Source organism: Myxine glutinosa, chromosome 8 (genome assembly GCF_964187855.1).
Source record: "Myxine glutinosa chromosome 8, kmMyxGlut1.1, whole genome shotgun sequence".
Lineage (NCBI taxonomy): Eukaryota > Metazoa > Chordata > Myxini > Myxiniformes > Myxinidae > Myxine > Myxine glutinosa.
Window position 1 is genome coordinate 166,324,582 of NC_136268.1, and position 15,822 is coordinate 166,340,403.

Genomic DNA, 15,822 nt, shown 5'->3' on the forward strand with positions numbered 1-15,822 from the left:
TTGCTGCAATCTCTGATTGTTGCAATCTCTGATTTCTGCAATCTCTACAATCTCTGATTGCTGCAATCTCTGATGGCTGCAATTTCTACAGTTTCTGATTGCTGCAATCTATACAATCCCTGATTGCTGCAATCTATACAATCTCTGATTGCTGCAATCTCTGATTTCTGCAATCTCTACAATCTCTGATTGCTGCAATCTCTGCAATCTCTGATGGCTGCAATTTCTACAGTTTCTGATTGCTGCAATCTATACAATCCCTGATTGCTGCAATCTATACAATCTCTGATTGCTGCAATATCTACAATCTCTGATTGCTGTAATATCTGCAATCTCTGATTGCTTCAATCTCTCCAATGTCTGATAGCTGCAATCTCTACAATCTCCGATTGCTGCAATCTCTCCAATGTCTGATTACTGCAATATCTACTGTGACTGGAGCCTTCAACATAAAAAAGTGGTGTGATGGACTTGTGTTCTGGGCAGTAATTAATATTTCCATGAATGTAAATGTGGCTTCAATTTTGATGGGAATTGCAGTCACATTGGTCACTGGCCAACCTGTGCTACCGCAAAAGTCGGTCCTGAGCCTCAGTATCCTGGATGACAATGTTTACTTTGGTCTTGGTATCCGTGGTATCAAAAAATGTCTTGGTATCCAATGTATCGAAAAAGGTCTTTGTATCCATGGTATCGAAAACGTTATTGGTATCCAATGCATCAAAAAGGTCTTGGTATCCAATGTATCGAAAAAGGTCTTGATATCCATGGTATCGAAGAAGGTCTTTGTGTCCATGGTATCGAAGAAGGTCTTTGTATCCATGGTATCGAAAAAGTTATTGGTATCCAATGTATCAAAAAAGGTCTTGGGTTCCATGGTATCGAAAAAGGTCTTGGTATCCATGGTATCGAAGAAGGTCTTGGTATCCATGGTATCGAAGAAGGTCTTTGTATCCATGGTATCGAAAAAGTTATTGGTATCCAATGCATCAAAAAAGGTCTTGGGTTCCATGGTATCGAAAAAGGTCTTGGTATCCATGGTATCGAAGAAGGTCTTTGTATCCATGGTATCGAAAAAGTTATTGGTATCCAATGTATCAAAAAAGGTCTTGGGTTCCATGGTATCGAAAAAGGTCTTGGTATCCATGGTATCGAAGAAGGTCTTTGTATCCATGGTATCGAAGAAGGTCTTTGTATCCATGGTATCGAAAAAGTTATTGGTATCCAATGTATCAAAAAAGGTCTTGGGTTCCATGGTATCGAAAAAGGTCTTGGGTTCCATGGTATCGAAAAAGGTCTTGGTATCCATGGTATCGAAGAAGGTCTTGGTATCCATGGTATCGAAAACGTTATTGGTATCCAATGTATCAAAAAAGGTCTTGGGTTCCATGGTATCGAAAAAGGTCTTGGTATCCATGGTATCGAAGAAGGTCTTTGTATCCATGGTATCGAAGAAGGTCTTTGTATCCATGGTATCGAAAAAGGTCTTGGTATCCATGGTATCGAAGAAGGTCTTTGTATCCATGGTATCGAAAAAGTTATTGGCATCCAATGCATCAAAAAAGGTCTTGGGTTCCATGGTATCGAAAAAGGTCTTGGTATCCATGGTATCGAAGAAGGTCTTTGTATCCATGGTATCGAAAAAGTTATTGGTATCCAATGTATCAAAAAAGGTCGGGTTCCATGGTATCGAAAAAGGTCTTGGTATCCATGGTATCGAAAAAGTTATTGGTATCGAATGTATCAAAAAAGGTCTTGGGTTCCATGGTATCGAAAAAGGTCTTGGGTTCCATGGTATCGAAAAAGGTCTTGGTATCCATGGTATCAAAAAAGGTCTTGGGTTCCATGGTATCAAAAAAGGTCTTGGGTTCCATGGTATCGAAAAAGGTCTTGGTATCCATGGTATCGAAAAAGATATTTGTATCGAATGTATCAAAAAAGGTCTTGGGTTCCATGGTATCGAAAAAGGTCTTGGGTTCCATGGTATCGAAAAAGGTCTTGGTATCCATGGTATCAAAAAAGGTCTTGGGTTCCATGGTATCGAAAAAGGTCTTGGTATCCATGGTATCGAAGAAGGTCTTTGTATCCATGGTATCGAAAAAGTTATTGGTATCCAATGTATCAAAAAAGGTCTTGGGTTCCATGGTATCGAAAAAGGTCTTGGTATCCATGGTATCGAAGAAAGTCTTTGTATTGAAAAATGTCTTAGTATCCATGGGATTGACAAAGCACCAAGTGTTTTTCTGGATATCTGAACACTTAGATATTGATGCTGGGATCCCAGGATCAAATTTCACACGATGTTCATTTGTCCATTCGCTAATTTCCTTTCACTCGTAAAGCGTTGAGCCCGTTAACGTATATCAAAGTATTCAGGTGATCCTCTCGCATTTTCTGTGGTCGTCTTGCATCGTGGAGCCCAAAGCGTGCAGATACGCGCTCCTCCCGTCAACTGCCCAGATGAATAGGGAGGGCGTGGGACAACCGCCTCCATCCCATATATTTGTCTAGAAGCGAGGCCGTAGCGGGACTCGCTCAGCGACCGCTCCGGACAGCAACAGCGACAGTGATTGCTCCTTGGTTGCTCATCGTGTGCAGGTAAGTGGAATTCAATATCGAGTTCCAATATTGTGAAAAAGCAACAGGTGCAGCAGCAGCAGCCAGTACCTGATTATTAACACTAAACACAAGATATTTTGGGGGATTATTCCAGTGGTTTCGTTGAACTGATATTTGTGGGAGAATACAATGGTGAACGTCTCACTGTGTATATGTATATATATATATGTGCATATAGCGCGGATCGCAATTTGTTGTCCTATATCGATACTTATATTCGCTATCTGATTGCATATGATTAGGACTTGTCATCTCAAAGTTGCTGCTTTTGCAGATTCTGCACATTTTTGCCGAGTGGATCGCACGGGTTGACTTATTGAATATTCCTCGGATTGTTGATCCAAACTTATTGAATATTCCTCGGATTGCTGATCCAAGGCACACCATGGAGTCTCCAGTCGTACCGACGACGAACGTCTCATCTGCAGAAGCGGAATGGAGCAGGGCACGACTATCCAACATCAGCTACCTGCCTTTCTATCAGCACAGCCCTCCGGTCGCTGCCCTCCTCCTGTTGGCATACCTGTTCATCTTCCTGCTCTGCATGATTGGAAACGGTCTCGTGTGCTTTATGGTCCTACATAATCATCGCATGTGCACGGTGACCAACGCGTTCATTCTCAACCTGGCTGTGAGCGACCTGCTTGTTGGCATTTTCTGCATGCCCATCACATTGATCGACAACCTTATTATGGGTATGCCCGACTGCTCCAGACACTCACCTGATGCCCCTCACTCACTAGTAAACATTTGATTTACTGATATCATGCCAACACGAGCTGGTAAGGCTTTCTGGCCGAATAAAGCAAAGCTGTGATTTTAAAGACCATAACCTGTTTATTTTGCTCGACACATCGAGTTATGATTCATTGTGTATGTTCTATGTGCACAAAGGTATGCGTTTCAACTATTTGAGTTTCCATTCTAAGGTAGGTGTAAGATTGAGCATGGATCTCAGGGAATTTCCATTCAATAATTCGTTTGATGAAACCAGATTGAAACACCTTGGATACCTGGTTGGGATAAGTAGTGCTTCACTTCCAGTATATGTTATCATGGGCACCTATAGCCATTCAATGCGTCAATTCGTCCTGTTTTGGGCAGGTTGGCCCTTTGGAGCTTTCACGTGCAAAATGAGTGGCCTGGTGCAGGGAATGTCTGTTTCTGCCTCCGTCTTCACACTCGTGGCCATTGCTATCGACAGGTATTCCAGGGGCGTTGGCTATGATTTGTTTTGTTTAGATGAAGGTACATATTCCTTGTGAGTCTTCGTGTCCGTAGCATCTATTCCACGCCATCTTTTTATATCGCATGCGGTGCTGAGCAGACAAACCTTGTTGTTTCAGATTCCGCTGCATAGTTTACCCTTTCAAACCCAAGCTGAGCATCACAAAAGCTTCCTGCATGACGGTTGTGATTTGGGTCCTGGCAGCTTCGATCATGTGTCCATCTGCCGCCATGCTCACAGTGGTACGTGTGGAAGACCACGTGATTCTCTACAGCAATGACTTGAATGACACAGCACCCGTGTACTCTTGCAGGGAAGCTTGGGCCAGCGAGAGCCTGGGTAGGATTTATACCACTGTGCTCTTTGTCAACATCTACCTGACTCCCCTCGTTGTCATCATCACCTTGTACACCCACATCGGACTCAGGCTCTGCAGCACTATTGGATTTCCGGGCAGTCACGCCAACAGAGAGTGTGAAGGCCGGACCACCATATCCAAGAAAAAAGTGAAGGTCATCAAGATGCTTATTATCGTTGCGCTCCTCTTCATGCTCTCTTGGTTGCCCTTGTGGACGATCTTGATGTTTCTCGATTACAGTGTCGCGGAGAACGAACACAGGGACTTGATCAACATTTACGTGTTCCCCTTTGCTCATTGGCTCGCGTTCTTCAATAGCAGCGTGAATCCCATAGTTTACGGATACTTCAACAAGAACTTCCGCCAAGGTTTCCAAGCCGCATTCAAGCTCCGGCTCTGCTCTACCGTGTTGGAGCAGCGTGCCACGTGCGCCGAGCGGATAGGCCCGAGCAGCACCGCCTTTCCCGCTCGTTTCGAACGTGCACGGCCAGGTACACAGGAGTGCACGTCCACGCGGCCAGGTACACAGGAGTGCACGTCCACGCGGCAAGGTACACAGGAGTGCACGTCCACGCAAAGCAAAAACGTCCAGGCCTCTTCGGGAAATGGGAGCAATTCACCCGGCCTCGGCATGCCCATGGGACAGCTGGACAAAAGTGCTCAGTCCATAAAACAGACATCGGAAAACGCACATTGTTCCTCTGTCCCTGACGTATGATCGACGTGACAAGTTCATGTCACCATCAAGTGCGAAAAGAGCGTCAAACTTCTCATTCCGCGCGCACTTTCATCCGTCGGAGAACCTTTTATTACTTCCAAAATCGAAGATTTTTCAAGTATATTGGTCGGTCGTGTTTGTGGTTCTGTCTGTCTGTCTGCCTGTCTGTCTGTCTGTTTGTCACCGGCCTACAGGTCACAATTTTCAACCGATCTTCACGAAACTTCACCAAATGGTAGAGTTGGTCAAAAGCAAGAAGCCTATTGTTTTTGGGGTCAATAGATCAAAAGGTCAACATAGGCCAAAGGTCACCAACTTTAGTGAAATTTCTAAAATCCTCAATATTCATCCAATTGACTTGAAATTTGAAGAGAACTTCCATATCTGGTCACTGAATTCAACCACCAAGTATTCTTGAGGTCAACATAGGTCAAATGGTCAACATAGACCAAATTTCTAAAATCCTCAATTTTCATCCAATTGACTTGAAATTTGAAGAGGACTTGCATATCTGGTCACTGAATTCAACCACCAAGTATTCGTGAGGTCAACATAAGCCAAAAGGTCAACATAGGCCAAAAGGTCAACATAGGCTAAATTTCTAAAATCCTCAATTTTCATCCAATTGACTTGAAATTTGAAGAGGACATGCATATCTGGTCACTGAATCCAACCACCAAGTATTCTTGAGGTCAACATAGGCCAAAAGGTCAACATAGGTCAAAAGGACAACATAGGCCAAATTTCTAAAATCCTCAATTTTCATCCAATTGACTTGAAATTTGAAGAGGACTTGCATATCTGGTCACTGAATTCAACCACGTATTATATTTTAGGTAAACACAGGCCAAAAGGTCAACATAGGCTAAATTTCTAAAATCACCAATTTTCATTTGATTGACTTGAACTTCTAAGAGGATTTATATATATATGGTCACTGAATTCAACCACCATCTATTTTTGAGGTCAACATAGGCCAAATTTTTAATATCCTCAATTTTCATAAGATTGACTTGAAAATTGAACAGCATTTGCACATTGAGTCACTAAATAGGGAAACTAACTATTTTTGAGGTCAAAAGGTCAAAGGTCAACTCAAGGTCAACCTTCCAAAATCATCATTTTTCATCTGAAAAATCGTCATTTTACATCCTGTTGACCCGAGCTTTGATCAAGATTGTAAATTTTAATCTTCATGAAATGGACAATTTGCTGTATCAATGGAAAACTTTTTTTTGGGGGGGGGGGGGGGGATTTTGCAAGTATCATGCTCCACATGACGTCTTCTTGTTTATTTATTTATAGTGTTTGACGTCACATGTTTAACACGCAATCCAAAGCTACTTTCACCAAAACAATATTATATTCCAAGTGCATCAATTTTCCAACCAAATATTTTTGTTTGCTCTACGTCACTGATGGATCATAAATCGTTTGATTTTTGTACAAATAATTATAAGGGCTCATGAAGAAAACAAACGAGTTTATTTGTCTTGCATGTTATCAGGATCACTCATGTGTTCATTCCCCCATTACCATGTGCTCCAGTGGAGTACTCCAGACCCATGTTATCAGGATCACTCATGTGTCCCCCCCATAACCATGTGCTCCAGTAAAGTACTCCAGACCTATGTTATCAGGATCACTCGTGTTCATTCCCCCATTACCATGTGCTCCAGTAGAGTACTCTAGACCCATGTTATCAGGTTCACTCATGTGTCCCCCCATTACCATGTGCTCCAGTCGAGTACTCTAGACCCATGTTATCAGGATCACTCATGTGTGCCCCATAACCATGTGCTACAGTGGAGTACTCGAGACCCATGTTATCAGGATCACTCATGTGTTCCCCCATTACCATGTGCTCCAGTGGAGTACTCCAGACCCATGTTATCAGGATCACTCATGTGTGCCCCATAACCATGTGCTACAGTGGAGTACTCGAGACCCATGTTATCAGGATCACTCATGTGTCCCCCCATAACCATTGTTACGGATTCGTCACTTCCGGTGTTGTGGTTTTCATCCACTTGAAACATTTCTGGTTCTATGTATTATTATTATGATTGTTTGAGGGAAAGAGCCATTATTATTGTCAAAAGGTCAAAAGGTTAATGTTAAATGAAACAGGAAACCGGATCGGGAACCGGAAGACGAAGAAGAAGAGGAGAGAGAAAAAGAAGGCGGGGCAAAAAGTCGGACAAGCAGCTGGTCGCTTCAAGCTCCGGAGCGAGGATTGTCGAACGAAAGTCACGAGTGAACTTTGAGTTTCCTTGAAAGGCATTCCTGCGATAGGTGTTATCGCTGAGATTGATAAACCTGCGTGATCAGGTTTGGCGTTGGGATTCTGAAGAATCATCGCTGGGTCGTTGCGACTCAAGTATGAGCCGTCGGCCATTTTGACACTCGCGCTTTGCTCCTCGCAAAAGGTCTTTGCTTCGCATCAGCTTTTTTCACCATTCAGACGTCTATCTGGGAGGTGTGTGGGCAACGCGGAGTTTGAAGATTAATTTGCGGTTCGCCGACAGTGAACCGGGAACGTTCATACCTGGAGGGCGCCTTTGGATTTCCCATTCCTCCGTGAGTTTGCCTTACGCGGTTTTGGACCACGTGACTCTTTGCGCCGCTTCGGCCGCCTACGCCTCTGTGCTGTTTTGGCGGAGTGACTGGGCCCGTCATCTGAACAGGGTTCGGGTTTTGATTCGACATCGCTCTAATGATCACTGGAGGGGATCAACTTTGAGCTATAGAGACATTGGGGAATGTTTTTTTTTCAATCACTTGGAGCACAGTGAGTTATCCTATATGAGCTGATGGTACGACATCATAAGATGTGTTGATTGTACTTTTGATTGCTATTATTGTTGTATCGTTATCCTTGTGTGATTTTTAATACAATATTTGTTTGTTGATAACCATTGGTGTGGTTTCCATATTGATTTTGACACAGAATAACATATTTTTCTGCCGTGGCTCCTCTCGGGGCTCGGAGGTACACCGTGACCAGGGGGTCGGGGAGGAGCACGTAACACCATGTGCTCCAGTAGAGTACTCTAGACCCATGTTATCAGGATCACTCATGTGTCCCCCCATAACCATGTGCTCCAGTAGAGTACTCGAGACCCATGTTATCAGGATCACTCATGTGTCCCCCCATAAACATGTGCTCCAGTAGAGTACTCGAGACCCATGTTATCAGGATCACTCATGTGTCCCCCCATAACCATGTGCTCCAGTAGAGTACTCGAGACCCATGTTATCAGGATCACTCATGTGTCCCCCCATAACCATGTGCTCCAGTAGAGTACTCGAGACCCATGTTATCAGGATCACTCATGTGTCCCCCCATAACGATGTGCTCCAGTAGAGTACTCTAGACCCATGTTATCAGGATCATTATGGTCTCTCCCAGCACATTTGGAATGCGCATCCTGGTGCAGAACCCGATGATGCCGCTTTATTTATTCTGCTTTTCACCTTCTGGTTTCACGGTGAAAGTTCCAAATACATGCGTCCCCCATGCTTTGTCATTTCATTTGAGTATTTATGACACAATAATGGAAATCATGTTTGAAACAAACTAAGATTGAGACACAAGACCTTTTTATTTCCTGAATAACGATTACGGTGTTTTACATTTAAACATTTCAAATCGTAACAGAAATAAAACATTGAGCAGACCAAGGTTGTTGGGATTTTACAATGAATTCCGGATTGTTATCCATAGCAAACCCGCTATAGTCATTGTTATAATGACAAAGGATTTAAAAGTATTAAAGTTCGATTTAAAAATTTCACAGGTCGGAGACAAGGCTCAGGAAGTGCCGAATGTCATGTGTGTCATGCATGTAGTCTGGGGAATCTGAAACTCCCAGATGAAATTTGTTGTATTCACTCAATCACCTAAAAATAACTGCAGTGCCTAATCAGCTCGAACTCATCACCAATGAACAATACAAGGACATTCAGTGAGTTCTAAGTTTGAAAGCTGCGAAATAACGTCTCAATAAAAGGCAATTCTAAGCTCTGGGCATGAATAGCAAACTACGGCATTTTCAAAATTGTTCACGTGTGTTCCAAAACATATACGGGACACCAAATTACATTCTAATGTTTGAGTCTATCATCGTCTATTATTGACCCCGCTCGGTCTTACTCATCATGATGAACATAACTTCAGTACAAACCCAGAAAACTGAGATATGTGCGGGAAACGTGTCGACACCAATTAATCTTTTGTAGCTCCGTGGATGGATGTACAAGGTCAAACAAATCATTCATCTTCATCTATTTCCTCTCCACATCCACATCTCCATGTGTGTGTGTGTGTGTGTCTGTGTGTGTGTCTGTGTGTGTGTGTGTCTGTGTGTGTGTCTGTGTGTGTGTGTCTGTGTGTGGGTGTGTGTGTCTGTGTGTCTCTCTTTCTTTCTTTCTTTCTTTCTCTCTTTTTCTCTCTCTTTCTCTCTCTCTCCCATCTCTGTGTCTCTCTCCCTATCTCTGTGTCTCTCTCTCTCTATCTCTGTGTCTCTGTGTGTGTGTCTCTGTGTACACCACTTAATAATGATACACAATGTGTTCCATCATTTTGCTTTTGAATGCTTATCCTTTCATGATGTCAGATTTGTACTTTCTGTTTCTATCTCAATATCTCCCGATGGTAACACCATTACTGCATTATCTCATTTTCTGACCATGATGAAGTCCCCCCTGTAAATGAAGTCCCCCCTGTAAATGAAGTCCCCCCTGTAAATGAAGCCCCCCCCTGTAAATGAAGTCCCCCCTGTAAATGAAGTCCCCCCTGTAAATGAAGTCCCCTCTGTAAATGAAGTCCCCTCTGCAAATGAAGTCCCCCCTGTAAATGAAGTCCCCGCTGTAAATTAAGTCCCCTCTGTAAATTAAGTCTCCCCTGTAAATGAAGTCCTCTCTGTAAATGAAGTCCCCTCTATAAATGAAGTCCCCCCTGTAAATGAAGTCCCCTCTGTAAATGAAGTCCTCTCTGTAAATGAAGTCCCCTCTGCAAATGAAGTCCCCCCTGTAAATGAAGTCCCCCCTGTAAATGAAGTCCCCCCTGTAAATGAAGTCCCCCCTGTAAATGAAGTCCCCCCTGTAAATGACGTCCCCGCTGTAAATGAAGTCCCCCCTGTAAATGAAGTCCCCCCTGTAAATGAAGTCCCCCCTGTAAATGAAGTCCCCCCTGTAAATGAAGTCCCCCCTGTAAATGAAGTCCCCACTGTAAATGAAGTCCCCCCTGTAAATGAAGTCCTCTCTGTAAATGAAGTCTCCCCTGTAAATGAAGTCTCCCCTGTAAATGAAGTCTCCCCTGTAAATGAAGTCCCCCCTGTAAATGAAGTCCCCCCTGTAAATGAAGTCCCCCCTGTAAATGAAGTCCCCTCTGTAAATGAAGTCCCCCCTGTAAATGAAGTCTCCCCTGTAAATGAAGTCCCCTCTGTAAATGAAGTCCCCCCTGTAAATGAAGTCCCCCCTGTAAATGAAGTCTCCCCTGTAAATGAAGTTTCCCCTGTAAATGAAGTCCCCCCTGTAAATGAAGTCCCCCCTGTAAATGAAGTCCCCCCTGTAAATGAAGTCCCCCCTGTAAATGAAGTCCCCCCTGTAAATGAAGTCCCCCCGGTAAATGAGGTCCCCTCTGTAAATGAAGTCCCCTCTGTAAATGAAGTCCCCTCTGTAAATGAAGTCCCCTCTGTAAATGAAGTCCCCTCTGTAAATGAAGTCCCCTCTGTAAATGAAGTCCCCTCTGTAAATCCACTTACATTTGCGGAAGCAGTCACACAATGACGAGCTTGAAGATGCTCTGCACTTAATGACAATTTCATTTTCCTGAAGCGTAAAACAGATGAATGCATGTAGATATGCATGCGGTAGACATGCGAATACACTCTAAATTTCATTCTCTAAATATGTGCTTTTACATGGGTGTAAAACATCACACGTGGTGAACCTGTGAGCACATAGGACAGTTTTCGCCGCAGATCATACACCTGCGAGCAATAACTCGTCGGGTCAGAGATTTGCGTTGGAGTTTAAAATCTCCAGGTATTAAAGTTTGTTTGAATTGCAAATCTTAGCGTCTTTGTATATAAACTCACGTCCAGTTTTTGTCTTTACAGAGAAGAGCTATGTACAGGTGGGTGTGTACAGGTTGTCTGACCACAAGAGGCCGAAAGGAATCTTACAACTGATGGCCTTATAATCCGGGTCGTGGATGTATTTATAAGTATTCTAAACATGTATATACATTGAAACGCAAACCTTCTAGCCCAAGATATCATCACCGAACATATACAGTACCGGTACTTACAGGCGTGGACGCTCTTCCCATAAACCGATGCACCTGTATGGCTGAATGTCAAAATGAGTGCCGAAAGGTTGCACATCAATCATAAACACATCGTTGCTGTCATACTGCCATTGTTGTAATCATGTTTTGCAAAATAAATGATCAACGTCGTCTTTGGCCGACTGGCTAAAGGACCACGTGACCAATAAAAAGGCATTGCACTTTGTTGCATAAAATATTCAAACTTTCATGAGGAAACCCGTGCGATGATGAAAGAAACCAGAAGATTAGAGAAAACACGTTTGTAAATCAACTGCAGCATCACCGGAAGCAGTATTTGGCGACCGATGATCGATTCACAAAGCTTATACTGTCAGGAAAACATACTGGGCCTATACAGAACTCACTCGAATTGCAAGGCCAACAGATTCTGATCCTCACCTTGAGCACATTTAAACGAGGCACCGATACCGATACCGTATACATGTAAACGAGGAGCACAGATGCCTCGTCACTTCCGTCCGTTTTACAACTGTCCATGGTCGCACGATCAGGTGCAGTCGGGATGTTTCTTGTCCATTTGACGCATCATGAATCCGTTTTGTCTTGCGCAGACCTTGGATCATCGTCCCGCTTGCCTTGGCGTTCGCAGAAGCTTGCGCTCTTTCCCCGTCACACTTGGCACCCCCAGGGACTTCGCGCTTCCTTGCACCTTTAGGCAGGCCGTGTGCTTCAATGCTGTGTGCCATTGTTCTAATGAGAAAAAACAACAATGACATCAGAGACCGAGAGAGATAACGTGCAGCACCGTCACCAAAACCGTGTCAAGGTTCGCGAATAAAGCAGTTGGTGTAAAAGGGCGAACATCTCAAGCAAATGTCGCCATATGACGTCCAACAGGGGAACCACCCTTTACACGTGTGGGTCCTGACCGTAGCATGACAGCAAGCTTCAGTTTATGGGTTTGTTGACATTACAACAAATGTTTAAAGGAACACCAAGAGGAATTTAAAACAAATCTGGGCCTCTTTTGTTGTAGGATCCTTTGTTCTGGGGAATCTTTTGTTGTAGGATCCTTTGTTCTGGGGAATCCTTTGTTGTAGGCCTTGATATCTCAAAAAGCCTTTGACAGAGTTTGGCATCGGGGTCGGATATCCAAGCTTCCCTCTTTCAGCTTTCCTCCTTCACTCTGCTCTCCCATATTGAGCTTTCTCTCCGACCGCTCTATCTCAGTAATTGTTGATGGTTCAACATCTCCCTCCTTCCCTATCAACAGCGGTGTCCCTCAGGGTCCTGTCCTGTCTCCAACACTCTTCGTTCTTTTTATCAATTGCCTTCTTTCTTGTACAAATAACCAAATGCACTCGTACGCTGATCACGCGACATTACATTCCTCCATGGTTTTCCCATCTGCCCAATCTTCCCTCACCAGATCTACATCTCGTTTGATCACAGCCACCTCTATAAATTCGGATTTAGACAAAATCTCCTAGTGGAGCAAATGGAATCAGATCAAGTTTAATGCTTCAAAAACTCAATTTCTTCCCATCTCTCTCTCTAAATCTCCTCTCAACTCTCCAATCTCCCTTGAAAGCTCCACAATTACACCATGTGATACAATAAACCTACTAGGTATTACCCCAACATCAAATTTATCCTGGAATCCACACATTACACAAATAGCTAAGTCTGCCTCGAAGATACTGGGAGTCCTTTTTATTTTATTTTATTAATGGGATTTTGCCCACCACAAAGCCGATAAGGCCACTCGAAGTGGGGGCTACACAAAGGACAAAAGCAGAACAACCAGCCCCTTGCACTGAAACAAGACAAATGTAGAAAGCTGTTTCTTCACATCCTATTCAGATGTCGAAGATTCTTCTTCTCTGAACAGTTGCTTCAACTATACAAATGATTGATTCGTCCTTGTATAGTGTACTGCTCTCACATCTGGGAGATCCCAGCTCCACATACTTAATGAGCAGAATTGAATCCAAATTAATCCGACTTATCAACTCTCCCAATCTGACCTCAAAACTCGACCGGCTCGAATTACGCCGCAAAGTTGCCTTTCTCTTTTCTACAGATATTACTTTGCTTTCTGCTGCTGAGAAATTACTGCTTGTGTACCTCCGCCATTAGCGAGACCACGGAATACTCGACAAGCCACTACATCGCATGACCCAAAAGCAACACATATATATATATATATATATATATATCAAGTAATGAACGGCGGTTGGGAATTATATCCACGACATCCATTTTTCCGTTCTCCAACCTATAGCTTTGTCTTTAAAAAACTCAACGTTTCGGCCAGCAACCCAGCGTGCACTGGGCCTCCACTAGCCTTCATCAAGAGAAGTTCCCTTGTTCACCTCCTCCCAGATATACCTGGGGGGGAGGGGTGGGCCTATTCTATCAACCAATCACAAAGCTGTGTTGCGAGACCTCGTGACCATAGACCCATGATCGGCTTATGTTGCAAGTGTTTTGTGTGTGTTTGAGCGGTGTATTGTGTTTTGCCGTCCCTGCTGCCTGTGTCGGCTATGTCCCGATCTGCTATCGCCAAGCATGGAATAAGGGCGGGCCATGTTCCTCTATGGGACAATGTGAATGTTCTGGCGGCATCCCCGAACCGGGCCAGGAGGCGAATACTGGAGGCCTGGCACACTGGCCAAACGAGGGCACCATTGACAGAGGAGAATGTGGCGTTACCACAGGCATACGGACCTCTCATGCATAAATACACCAGAGAGACACCGATGAGGGAGGAGGACAAAGACAAAGTGGGCGATTGGGAATTTTTTTTGAAACATGGCTTGTTGTCAAGTACTCCTCATGTGGAACAACATATATTCATGATGTCATCGGTGCCTTCATTATGACGTAATGAAGGCACCGATGACATCGTCATGAATATATGTTGTTCCACATGGGGAGTACTTGACAACGAGGAGTACAAGTAGAACGTTTGATTCGATCAGTTTGAAATCTCTTGAGCATGATCGACGCAAAAATTGTATGGGGGAATTATATTGATGACGTCATCGGTCACCTATATTCGATTGAGCGTAAATCTATGTCGTCAATAAACCACACAGACACAGCAGCTAACTAGAACAGCACTCAGTATTGAGCATACCTCCGGCAGGTAAACAGTTTACGTTTTGTATCCCAGAGTAGACCAGAAAATCACAATAGAGAATCACATTTAATCAAAATCATCCGTCCATAACTTTTTGAGATGTCCTGCTATGTATCGTTTTGGCCCTCTCTCCCAATGGTGAAGAATCACTTTTAAAATTCTAGTAGCCGGATCAGAATCCGGATCTTCACCAAAATCTAATAATTTCGTCCCTGTCACACACGCTACCTCTCTGCCAAATTTCGTCCGAATCTGTCCACAAGTTTTTGAGATATCTTGTTCATAAACAAACAAACAAACAAACGGACAAACAGGGGTGAAAACAAAACCTCCATCCACCTTTGGTGGCGGAAGTAATGAAATGGAAATGATCGATGGGCCTGTATGATGTATACTGTGAAGCCAGACGTTCGTGCTTTTATTTATTGTTCTAACTCCTGCTCATTTTCGGCTCACTTTGTGCTGTGACTATGAACATTGATTACTGCAGGATAACTCAGCAAGATGGGGCTTTGCTTGCCAACGGTATAAACCCCACTCGGTGCTCATCAAAAGAAACACCAGCTGTGACAAATCAACCAAGTTTGTGGCAATATTGGGCATACATTAATCTTAAAAGGGTCTGGGAAATCAAATGGTTGTTCCAATATGTGCTCATGCGGCGGTTATTTTGACCATCCTTGATGGCATTGCTCGAGGTCACAGAAATTGCGGCATTGCTCGAGGTCACATAAATTGAGGCATTGCTCGAGGTCACATAAATTGCGGCATTGCTTGAGGTGACAGAAAAAGCGGCATTGCTTGAGGTCACAGAAATTGCGGCATTGCCCGAAGTCAAATAAATTGTGGCATTGCTCAAGGTCAAAAAAATTGTAGCATTGCTCGAGGACACAGAAATTGCGGCATTGCTCGAGGTCACATAAATTGAGGCATTGCTCGAGGTCACCGAAATTGAGGCATTGCTTGAGTTCACACAAATTGCGGCATTGCTTGAGGTGACAGAAATTGCGGCATTGCTTGAGGTCACAGAAATTGCGGCATTGCCCAAAGTCAAATAAATTGTGGCATTGCTCAAGGTCAAAAAAATTGCAGCATTGCTTGAGGTCACAGAAATTGCGGCATTGCTCGAGGTCACAGAAATTGTGGCATTGCTCGAGGTCACAGAAATTGCGGCATTGTTCAAGGTCACAGAAATTGCTGCATTGATCGAGGTCACAGAAATTGCGGCATTGCTCGAGGTCACAGAAATTGCGGCATTGCTCGAGGTCACAGAAATTGCGGCATTGCTCGAGGGCACAGAAATTGCGGCATTGCTTGAGGTCACAGGAATTTCAGCATTGCCCGACGTCACAGAAATTGCGGCATTGCTTGAGGTCACATAAATTTCAGCATTGCTCGAGGTCACAGAAAATACGGCATTGCCTGAGGTCACATACATTGCGGCATTGCTCGAGGT

General features: G+C 43.8%; 2 protein-coding genes across 2 annotated transcripts in view; one reads left to right on the forward strand and one right to left on the reverse strand.

Annotated features, from left to right (window-relative positions):
- The first annotated feature begins 3,004 nt into the window (after positions 1-3,004).
- On the forward strand, positions 3,005-4,923 carry LOC137433233 (neuropeptide FF receptor 1-like). The gene is made up of 4 exons (XM_078784013.1): positions 3,005-3,314; positions 3,399-3,401; positions 3,724-3,823; positions 3,966-4,923. The coding sequence occupies exons 1-4, from the start codon at positions 3,005-3,007 to the stop codon at positions 4,921-4,923; spliced, it is 1,371 nt and encodes a 456-aa protein (XP_078640139.1).
- A 3,586-nt stretch (positions 4,924-8,509) lies between these two features.
- Positions 8,510-15,822, reverse strand: part of LOC144893355 (uncharacterized) — a 37,688-nt gene continuing 30,375 nt past the window's right edge. Inside the window, exon 2 of the mRNA XM_078783913.1 lies at positions 8,510-11,971. Coding sequence (XP_078640039.1) covers positions 11,671-11,971 — 301 coding nt within the window. The 3' untranslated portion in view covers positions 8,510-11,670. The remainder of the gene's footprint in view (positions 11,972-15,822) is intronic.

What these genes read in the sequence shown, in the direction of transcription:
- LOC137433233 (XM_078784013.1), top strand. Translation starts at nt 3,005, where the DNA reads ATGGAGTCTCCAGTCGTACCGACGACGAACGTCTCATCTGCAGAAGCG. An exon ending in GTGGCCATTGCTATCGACAG is followed by an intron (nt 3,824 to 3,965) that starts GTATTCCAGGGG and finishes TTGTTGTTTCAG; the next exon opens with ATTCCGCTGCATAGTTTACC.